This window comes from Pteropus alecto, unplaced genomic scaffold, assembly GCF_000325575.1.
Source record: "Pteropus alecto unplaced genomic scaffold, ASM32557v1 scaffold98, whole genome shotgun sequence".
Classification (NCBI taxonomy): Eukaryota; Metazoa; Chordata; class Mammalia; order Chiroptera; family Pteropodidae; genus Pteropus; species Pteropus alecto.
This window is the reverse complement of record NW_006443570.1, coordinates 4,232,484-4,243,560: the sequence shown is the minus strand read 5'-3', so window position 1 is coordinate 4,243,560 and position 11,077 is coordinate 4,232,484. Positions and strand designations below refer to the sequence as shown.

Here is an 11,077-nt window from a genome sequence, read left to right as displayed (position 1 = left end):
TGGAACCATTGCCTCTTTCCTCTTCTTTCCCCTCCGCAAGACCCTTAAAAGCCTTTGTTTTGTGGCACTACAAACCAGAGAGATTTCATTATTTGATCTTCAGGGGTCTATTTTCTAAGGATAAGTCACTCTTCTAAAAACCAAAGGTCTCTTCCACCAAATTGACTCCCCAATTTTAAGAATTATGGAGTTAACCACCTTGTCACTCATGCCTTTGCCAGCCTGCCAGCTCTTGATTTAGCTGACCAAGTCCCATGGATAGTACCTGAAATTGGACATGTGGCACTCTGAGGGGCTTCTGATTTTGGGGACAAGGAAAGGGCCACAAAATTCCCTCCATTTCCCATTGAAGGACATCCCCACTAACTCCCTCTCTCTCTTGCAGCTGTTCTCTGTCCCTAAGCTCTTCAGTCCCTGCCCAGGCCTGATTTACAGGAGACCCTTCATAGGCTTTGAGAGCAAAGAGGACAGAGAACTTGGAATCCTCACCCAGATTTGAAGGCACATCTCCCCAAGAATGATGAGGCATTTGTATCCCTTGGGAAGAGCATTCTGTTCAGCTCCCAAAGGATTCCCAGCATCATATAAAATACTAATAAATTTTTCAGGCATAGCTTCCGTAGGCTTCCACTCTGGACAAGGCAAATGAGTTGAGTGAGGTGCAGAGGAAGCACGCAGCAGGGGTAGAATCCTCCTCCGGGCCTCCTGGGAAGCTCCATCCTATTGTGCCCCAGGCGTCTCTCCCGAAGAAACCCCGACCACCAGGCCTGTCCCTAAAGATTTTTTTTGCCTTCTCCCATGTCAGTTCTGCAAGCTCCGATAAATATTGTGTGGGGCCGATGGCCCAGTGACATCTACTGGGTTTATCTAGATAGATTTTTCCGGAACAGTGAAGAACAGCCCTGGGTGGGTAGGGGCCACTTCCGAAGCGGAGGCCAAAACCCTTGGAAGGTCTCCGGCTCTAAGCGGATTTGGAGAAGATGCAGTAGCTGGGTTTTCCTCTTCCCCACTTCACTCTGGGCAATGGTCTCCTTTGAAATCCAACAAGGACCTGTTGGGGAAGGAGATGAGAGGTGAGAAGGGGTTTCTGGTGCAAAGGAACTCTCTCCTCCGCCCAGACCTGCGCCCTCTCCTTCGGCCTACCCGAAGACATTCTTCGGGAAAGCTGCTCCTTTCTCTCTCTCCAGGACCTTTTTCTCCCTCCTCTCTCACTCGCTTCCCGCTTCATCTGAGTCCAGGCCTCAACCTTCTGAGCTGCAGGCTGGTATCATCTGGCCAGATCCTTGTGCTCAGCTGCCCGCCCGCCCAGCTGCATACCCCAGACCTGGGGCAGGGCCAAGGAGGTGCCAGCAGGACTTTAAGGCTACAATTTCCCTTTCCCCTTGGAGGCAGGCCTGACCACCAGTCAGTAGAGAATCTGATTTTTTGTTTTATTTGCTTATTTTTTTGTTTTGTTTTGTTTCTCTGCAGCCACAGGGTAGGAGGAAGTATAAAGAAGTGTAAACAGGAAAGCCAGCCGGGCCTGGAGTTCCCAGCGCCAGTATTTCATCGGCTTCCTCTCCATAACTGCAGCAGGGACACTTAACCCTTCCCTGGCTGTTAGAACGTATTCACTGGGGGCTGGTGGATCAGGCTGTGGGGACCAGATCCAAGTGCAAGCTCCTCTCCAGGCCTGGTTCTTTTATCCCTGGGGTCTGGATGCTGGGGCAGAAGGCCAAGCATTCAGAGCAAGGGAAGAGATAGCCTGCTCAGCACAATCCCCCAAATTCAGTCTTTTTCGGGCTCTTGGGCTTCCCAGCCTGGGGACCACCAGGGCCAACCAAGGAGGACAGGGCTAGCAAGAACCTCTCCCCTCTGTTGGAGGAGAGCCCACTGGTCACTCTCTCCATTTTGGGAGTAATGGATTTCAGGCTGGGATCTGCCCACAGCAGGGATTTATCGATTGCTGTGGCGCTGTTACACATCCATATTAATTAACCTAGACACCGCCTGGAAACCAAGCTCTTTGGGGAGGGGGAGGGGAGAAATGGGGGCCTCAAGGAGTAGGGACATTTCTCCCTAAGCGTCCCTGGGGCCCAGTTTGGAGAGTCATTCCCCACAAGAATCATGTGGCCTTTCCCTGCACTTCTCAGCAGGCGTAAGCCTGATTTATTTATTCTCCATAGTCGGACCCCAAAACAAATCTTCTGGGAGGGGGGGCGTTTAAATTAAACACCTTCCAAGTCAGAGTTCCGATTGCCCCAGCCCTCCGATGGATCTTCTGGTGGCTATTCCCAGCACAGGCCCTCTAGAGAGGTCAAAGCCGGCTCCCTGCTTTTCTTTCAACTTCCCCAAAGTAGAAGCTTTTTTGTGGTTTGGGGGCTTGTTTTGTTTTAGTGTTTGGTGGTGGTGTTAGTGATGGCCTTCCCCTTCCCCCTACCCCTCCCTCCAAAAAGTGATTAAAATCTGTTAAAGGATTTAATTAAGAGAGGTAAATGAAAAGGAAGGAGGCGCAAATGAGTTGGGGGAAAAAAACCCACACCAAAGCTATTCTCAACGATTAAATCGCCATTTTAACAATATAATGGAGTTTGCATCCTGAAAGGGGAAATCAACGCTCATATCTCATCAATAATTCATAGAGTCCGGGATCACGCAGAGGTCAGCAGACGAGGCCGCAGCGCCGGCCTACTTGGGGCTGCCAGCCGCTGCCGCATACATTACGTACCGCGGGTCGCACCGCCACCGCTACCTCCGCCGCTCCGGCGACGCAGAGACATGCAGACAGGTTGAGGTGGATTTTGCGTTTTCTTTGGCGAATTTACTAAGACCCAGGTTTTGGCCTCCAAGAAGAAGTGGGGGGATTTAGGAGATTGGAGAGGTTTGGATTTCGGGCAATTCGGGACCCGTCGGACCCGGAACATCACCACCTTCCCAAGTTTTAATCTCTCTCCCCCCCGCCCCGCTTCTTTCTCCTTTTCTCTGTTTTGGGCATCTTCTGTCCTGTCTCTTCTCGCCCTAAATTTCCTCTTAAAGAGGAAGATGCACTCTCTTCAGCATCTTCTAGTTTCTCCTCCCTGGAAATGCTCCCCGTCTGTCCGGTTGCACTCCGAGGTGATTTGAGTTTAGCCCCCAAAGCTGCGATCTCAGCTGCGGTCGGATTGCGGGCCGGCTTGGGTTGCAGCCATCCCTGACCTCGGAGCCCTGTGGGTTAGAGATGAATGCGCCTAGGGAGGAAAGGGACCTTGCAGGCCCCAGTCCAGTTTGCCTAGCCAAAAGATGATCCGGGCCAGGTAGAAAGGAGAGGATTAACCTGGAAAGCGGCATTTAGGGAAGAACTGAAAGTAAAGTCCCAGCATGTGGGAACGTCTTCTCTTGGGGCTTGGGGACAGGAGGGAGTAGAATCCCTATTTCCTGGAGCTTCTGCAGGCTTGTTTCATTCTCTTTCTCTCTGGGTGTGTCTAACTCTCCTTTTTGTGTTTTCCGACTCCCAAGGGCCCCTGGGGAAGGAGGAACGAAACCCTTCCTTGTGTAGATGTAGAGGGACTGGGAGGCAATATTTGGGCTCAAGGGAAACTGAAAGAGCACAGGTCGCCCCTGTGGCCACTGCGCCGGCCGAGAGGCAGAGGCTGTAACGTCTCTGAGCTGCCAGTAGAGTCCGCCTTAGACCAAGTTCACAGCCAGGCTGGGGCCTCCAAGGCGCCAGCGAGCGGCCGCATAAGGTGGCCCTGAGCCGGCTGGGCCTCGCTTGGACTGGATACTGAGTTCTGTCTCCCTCCCTATGGGAACCGTCGCCCCCTCTGCTCCTAAGGAAACTTTGCTCGAAGCTCTCTTCATTCTTCACCCCAGAAACACCTTTCTCCAGGTCAGACCATTCTACCGCTCCCCATGGGTCGGTCTTCTAGCCAGCAGCTGGCCCCCCTCTGGGGGACAGGAATAGAGAGGGGTGGGTCATCAAAAGCTCTTCCAGGCATCTTAACATGAGAGACTGGTGAAAATGTGGGAAGTGGGGTCAATGCGGGAAGTGGGCTTGGCATCTTTTTTCCAAGGAGTTATTTAATAATCAGAACTCCTCTTCCCCAGGTCTAAGACTCCTGGGTGGGGGTGCGGGTAGGGAAGGCGTTTTTTTGCACTTGGGTTTCTGCAGCCTGAGCAGCAGAATGAGACCCTGGGCAGTGAGGCCAGTGTTATTGCCGGAGGGGTCGCAAAGTTGGAGGGTCAAAAGTTTACTGTGTGCGTGCACCGACGGCGGCGGCGTCTAGTGGCGGGGGCGGGGTGGGAGAGGGGAGGAGGTTGTGTGTGAAGAGAGAAGAGAGGGAGCAAGGGATGCTCGAGGTAAGGAAGGCTTGTGGGCTGGGGGTGGGGTGGGGTGGAGGAGTATGGCTGGGAACAGGAGGAGGCAGATGTCTGAGGGTGGAGAAACTGAGGTAGGAAGAAACCCTTCTCCAAAAAAACGGCTCTGGTAGGGTGGAAAGCAGCAGAGAAGAGAGTGCTCCTGGTATAGTGAATCCTCTGCACAATTTTATCTCTCAAAGATAACCTTTGAGTCGCCATATAAAATTTAATTAAAACCTACTCAGCTGCACATATTTAAAATATCCAATAACCCATACGTCCTTGCAGGACGTTTTGTGGGGCTAAGGAAGGCTTCTTCCAAGGTGAAGGCCTGAGTCCCACCCACTTCCCCTAAAGGGGCCAAACAGCTGGCTTCCCCAAGCCCCTCACTCCATAAGCAGGCCTGGTTTTCAGGGATTCCTAACCCCCAGGCCGCTGGGGTCCAGGCAGCTGCGGTCCATGATCACGGGCCAGAACTGGAGAACTTCTAAACTCCCATCTTTCTTTCCAAATTGCTTGGGTTTAAGAACTCGGATATTGAAAGAAGTTTATTAACTTGTTAATTTTCTCACTCTCCCAAACCCACTTGTATGTTCATCCAGAATCCCTCTCTTCCTATTTAGAGGAGGGAGGGGAAATGAGAAGGAAAAATACTGAATGGCCTCACAGAGAGCTTTTAAAATGGAGTTGAAACAGGCGACCTGAAATGAACCTTGAATCCATGCATTGAGCATAGCTTCTAAGTAAAATGCTGAGAGAGACTGTAATTATAACACCAGGGCATATGCCTATTTTGGGTCTTTAAATGACTGTTTGTTGTGTTATGAGATGTCATCATATTCTCTTCTAAGCAGTTAATATAGGAGGTGCGCTGTGGGTGTTTGTCCTGCCAGAATAGAGATAACCTGAGAGTTTTCATAAAGACACCTTTTGAAATAAGGCCAGAAGAGACAATGGTTTAATGTCAAATGTCAAATCGATTTGACCCCAGCTTTTGACTAAACCAACTGTGTGTGAGTTCTCATTTCTACTAACCCTTCAGACAAGTTTTTCTGGGGAGTCAGGCCAGGAAGGAATTCCTGGGATCCAGAGAAGGTAGAAGTCAAAGCCTGAACTGGAGAATCTATTTCTTCCTGTTCTTCCTTAGTCTATTTTCTCTTCGTTCCAGGTCAGAATGTAAAGCTATTTTATGATTCTGTGAGATAAACTGAAGCAGCCCAATGTCTTGGATGGGAGGGACCTCAGGATGGGAAAGGAGAATCCTCTGCCATTCCAGGCCAAGCTAGGTTTCTTGGGATGCTCTCTCCTGACCTCCCTGTACCAGGGAGATACCACCCTGCAGACACTCCCGCTAGACTTGAACTGGATGGAAGGGGAGTCACCTGACCTGCCTGTGCAGGTACCTTGGAAGCTGGAAAAGAGGGAAATGTGTTGTTGGCAGTCCGCCCGATCCTAATCCTAGAGGGACAAACAAAAGGAAATCTCTGAGTATTTTTAATGCCTCCTTGATTTGTCTCTGAACTTCCTTGGAGTGGTGATAGGGGTAGGCAAAGGAGTTACTGTATAGATAAGTGGTTTTAAACAAAAACAATGGGGCAATATTTTGTTTTTAAAAAAGAATTAAAGCCTCTGAAAGCCAAGTTTCCAGCTTGGACCAGTGCATTTTTCTCTGTCTTTCCCAAACTTACTGGCCTATGGACCAAATCTCATCACACACACTGCCCCTCCCCAGGTGGAGGGGTCGTTCCTTAGGCCGTGGGGCCTCCGAAGTTTTGGCAGAAACGAGCGGTATTTCTGACATTGGGTGAGAGAATAAAGCAGATGGAGTGTGCAATGGGGTTGGGATACAGGCCCTGCCAAATGCAACCATTTATGGGGGAGGCAGGAGGGAAGGGGGCTCTCTCTCTGGCCTGCTCTCTGGGACCCAGATCCCCAAAGCCACATTTCCACTTCTCCTTCACAGGCCACGGAGTGAACCCCCATCAAATACTACCCTCTCCCTCTTTGCCCCGGAACCAGAGCTGACAAAAATATAGGAATGATGGAATAGCAAATCAAACGTGGGGCAGGCTGAGTCCTATCCCAGGACGTTTTTGGGTCTGGGGGTTGCGTTGAAGGGAAAGGTTCTGGCAAAAAATGAGCTGGAGAGGATGAGCCGAATCAAAATTCTGCTGTCATTTTTCTCTTAAGTAATTACCTGCGCAAAATTCAATATGACCGAGCGAACTGCGCGAGCTATTAGAGTAACTGCCTGCTCGTGGGGGAGGCCTGGAGAGGGGTGAACCGCAGGTCATGGCGTCTAAAAATTATTAAAATGTTCTAGAGCTTCGTGACGCGCCTAGCTGTTTAACAAAGACTGCCAAAGTATGAGATTAATACGAAAACTTGCTCTTCAAAAACAAAAACACACCAAAAGAAAAAAAAAAAAGTCTTGTTCCGGCCTCCAAAGGGGCCCGGAGCTCCTCTTGCCGCAGCCGCGGTTCGGTTTTCCGGACACACAATAGTGGACAAGAGCGAGCTCAGCTGTTGTCGAGCGGGTCCCTGGCGGGTCGGCGACCGGAGGCGCGGGGAGCCTCCCGGTGAGTACTCTGCCTGCTCCCCCTCTGGGCCTTCCATTCCTCTGCGCAGCTGCGGGTGCGTCGCGCGGGCCGGCTGGGGGCTCGCCTCCTGGGCCCTTTGGTTTCTTTCCTTCGCTCTGTCCCTGTCTCCCTGCGGACAAAAGGTAGAGGATTCCGCGCCGGCTGGCACGCCCAGGACGGCAGAGGGGCGCTGAGCAGTGAGCGGTCACTTTAGCAACCTGTGGCTGCGGGGAGAAGGCGGACGGAGACCTTGCGAACCACCCGGGAGCGCAGGGGAGGTGGCTTGGAACCGGCGCGGAGCGCTTGCTCTTATTTTTGTTATTATGAGTATTGATGTTAGTTTTCTTCTGGGGTTGGAGCGGGGAGACAGTCTCCTGCTCTGGTGAAACCCGTTTTGGGAGTAGCCGATAAACGTCTTCCACCCATTGCGGCTACACTCGGCTGGAGTGGGGGGTGCGGCGCCTGGATGGATGGGTGGCATGGGCAGGTGGCGGATCCCAGCGCGCAAAGGAGAAAATCTCCGCTCTCTGTCCCTAGGATCAGCCATACTCAGCCTCCCAGTGGCTCTGCCTCCCATCCCTCTCTCTTGGCGTGCTCCAGGCACCTGGGCCGCATCCCTTGTGAAGTGTAGAGCAGCAGAGGCCCGGTGGCCAGCTCAGCGGCCCTCCCAAAATTCGAAAAGCCAAGAGTTGGATGGGTTTTAGAGAGCGGGAGAGTTGAGAAGGAGGTATGGGATGGGGGAGGGGCTTGACCAGTTGGAATGGGTCCTGAAGCCCTGACTAAGTGGCCTTTGACAAGACTTGGAAAGGTCCTTGCCTGACGCTTGTTACATACGCTTGTTGTCTGTTGGCCCAATTTCAGACTGGGTGCTCAGATAGGGGTCTGAGATTACCTATTGTACCCTCTCTTGGCAAAGGTAACTACAATATAATTGTGTGTGTGATTTTCAAATGTATATGAATCCAACCTGGCTGAGAGAGTGTTGGTATTGGAAATCAGGCCTGGAGACTAACATTGACAATCTAGATTTGGAAGATAAAAGAGGGTCTCTGGACCTAGTTGCTGCCAGGTGGGAGCTCTCCTCCTATTCACCTGTAAGGGTCCCAGGACTGGAGATAGGCAGAGACTTCTGGAGTGTGGTGGTTAGAGGGTTGTTTTTTGTATTGTTGCTGTATTTGTTAATGAAATTTGTATTATTTCGTCTTGCTCACTAGGGATACAAGTCTATCAGATCTAGGGAGATGGGCAGGAGTCTGGGTGGGGAAGAGGCTGCTTCTATGCACACTTTCCCTCAACCTGGGAAGGCCCCCCCAGTTTTCACGGTATAGTATTCAGTTCCCTCCAGTCCAACCCCCTGTCTCCCACTTAAGTAAATTTAGCAGTTACTAGAAGCCTCAGAAAATTCATTCAGAAACCCAAGATCTCCCACGTTTCTCAGATCCCCATTTTGGTCCCACTGCCAGAAACCCTAGCAGGTGACCGAGTGAGCAAGGTTAGAAAGAGAGCCTGCCTAGGCTAGAGAGGTGGGGAATCGGGGTTCCTCTTCACCCTTCTGGGATTATTCCCCTTATCTGGCCCCAGGAGGTATGGGAAGTTGGGACCGGCCTGGAATATCATCTGGCTGCATCTTTTATGGTTCCTCATTGCCTTTCATTCGGAAATGAAATGCCTTTGATCTTTTTCTCAGGTTGTAAACGGAATTGCCCATCATTAAATATCCGGGGCCCCATCTGCTTGGTCTCCCAGCATTTTTCTTTACAGCTGTTTCTCCTTTTTACCATTGGATTTTTCCGAAAGGACTTTTATGACACCCCCTTCACACCCAGCTGCCTCTACCTCCTCCCTTTGCCGAGAGGCGCCTTGGAAAATATCTAGATATTCGTTTGATCGCAAACTAAAGGCTGCAAGGGGCACTGGAAGAGCCGATTGGGGTTTTGTTTTTCTTTAAAAAAAAAAAAAAAGTCCTATGGGGAGGGGAGGGGCGCGAGGGCACCCAGAAGGGCCAGATTCTGACTTGCTGCAGCCTCAGGATGACCCTTCCTCCTTTTGTTTAGCTAATGTTTACATCTCATAATTCACGCGCCACCGCGGAGAGTTGCGCTGAGGCCGCGAGGTTCGTGTCTCTTTGCGGGACCGGCTGCTTCTAGTTCTCTCTTATAGAAGAGAAAGAGAATTGAAAACCTTCTAATCCCAAAGATGGACTCGCTGTGCCTTTCCTGCACCCAGAGCTCAAAATCAGAATAAAACGAAATAAAACCAAAGCACTCAAACCACACCCCAAACGAAGAACACGCGGAAAGTAGGAGAACCGGAAATTTTCTGGGCCAAGAAGATCTGTCTGTCTTCTGTATATACCCTGTAGATCCGAATTTGTGTAAGGAATTTTGTGGTCACAAATTCGTATCTAGGGGAATATGTAGTTGACATAAACACTCCGCTCATTTTTTTTCCCCCCTGAAGAAAATTTTTTTTTTTTCTAACTAAGGACCATCCTGTGACTGACCCAGCGAAGACTCCTTCCTTCTTTCTTCCTCTTTCTTTTCCTTCTGCAACTGGTTAGAGATAGAGGAATCATCTACCTGAAATCTCCCCATGCCTGCCCCCTGGGAGCTTTGGTCCCTTTTCATTTCTCTTAATAGGTTAATGGTTGTGGTTGTGTTTTTACTTTATCCTCTCCTACAAACCCACCCATTTATTCTTTATTCTGGGCTGGGGAGGGGGGCGCTTTCCTGAAAATCCGGAAAAAATAACTGTTGTTTTCAGTGTGCAAAGGCAAAGGAAATGCGCTTTTCAAACGGATGCTGAAGTTGCCTTTCCGTTTGGGTTCAGAACAAGATGCCCTGGAAATACGTGATTACCAAGGGGTGTTATTGTGTGTGTGTGGCGGGGGGTGGGGGTTCACCTCCAGGGCTCCTATCCTCAGCATCACAAGGACGTGAGATTTCTGTTTGCTGCGGAGGCGGTGGCATTGGCGGCAATTAGAACATCTCCACCCCGTGGTTAGTATTGCTCCGATGGTTCTGGAATTAGCAAATTGCTATTCAATGTGCTCTCAAAAGTTGCAGGTATTTTACTCTAGCGCTCATGTTCATTGTGGGAAACCAAGTCATTTCTACCGGCTTGGGCCATGTGGGGTGGATAGGAGAGGGGAACAGACGGACTGACACAGCCAAACTAATAGCGCAACTAAATGCGATTTGGAAGGCGAGGTCTCCCCGAATTAGTGCATGAATTTCCTATCGATCCGCCCGCCGTTCCATTCATCTCTGACAAGTCTCTCCGTGCACCCGCCTGCTTGTTCCATGCGCCTCCTCTCTCACTCCCTACCCCTCCCCATGCGGCTGCAGAGAAAAGCCCCACGGTCAGCGCCTCTCGTCCCGAAGTAGGCTCCCCTCTCTAGGCGGAGCCCCCACTCCGTCCTCTCTTCACTCCCCACACAGACGTAGGGTGCACGGGCTCCCTCCTGTCGGGAGGAGGGGATAGGGGCCTACGGAAGGCACAGAATGTTGGACAGAAGTGAGGCAATACAGAAGGGGCTACGCCGGGAGCCCCAACTTCGGAAGGGATCCAGGATTGTGCTCTTCCCAGAGCCCCAACAGGCTCTTCGGTGGCAACCTGCTCGCTCGCGCTCTCTCGCTCTCTCTCTCTCTCTCTCCCCCCCACCCGCCCCCCTCTCTTCTCTCCCTCGGATCTTGGAGAGAGCAAGGCGAGGAGGCGGTCGCCCCGCAGGAGCCCTATGTAAATCTTGGTATTGGGTGGGTGGGTGGGGAGGGGGAAAGAGAAGAAGGGGAAATAAACCTCTTTGGCTGGAGTAGGGTCCGGGTGAGCAGATTTCCTTATCCGGGAATCGCAGGCGGGGCGACCATTGGCTCCCAGGATCACGTGGGGCCCTAACTTTGTTCACTTGACAGTAAGTAGGAGGGCTTTCGGAAACAGGAAAACGAGTCAGGGGTCGGAATAAATTTTAGTATATTTTGTGGGCAATTCCCAGAAATTAATGGCTATGAGTTCTTTTTTGATCAACTCAAACTATGTCGACCCCAAGTTCCCTCCGTGCGAGGAATATTCACAGAGCGATTACCTACCCAGCGACCACTCGCCAGGGTACTACGCCGGCGGCCAGAGGCGAGAGAGCAGCTTCCAGCCGGAGGCGGGCTTCGGGCGGCGCGCGGCGTGCACCGTGC

General features: G+C 51.4%; 1 protein-coding gene across 1 annotated transcript in view; it reads left to right on the top strand.

The window, feature by feature from the left end:
* Positions 1–4,356: 4,356 nt before the first annotated feature.
* HOXB4 (homeobox B4) overlaps positions 4,357–11,077 on the top strand; it is a 9,380-nt gene continuing 2,659 nt past the window's right edge. The window contains 2 exon segments of the mRNA XM_025041637.1: positions 4,357–11,074; position 11,077. The exon segment at position 11,077 is cut by the window's right edge and continues 269 nt beyond it. Coding sequence (XP_024897405.1) covers positions 10,891–11,074; position 11,077 — 185 coding nt within the window. The 5' untranslated portion in view covers positions 4,357–10,890.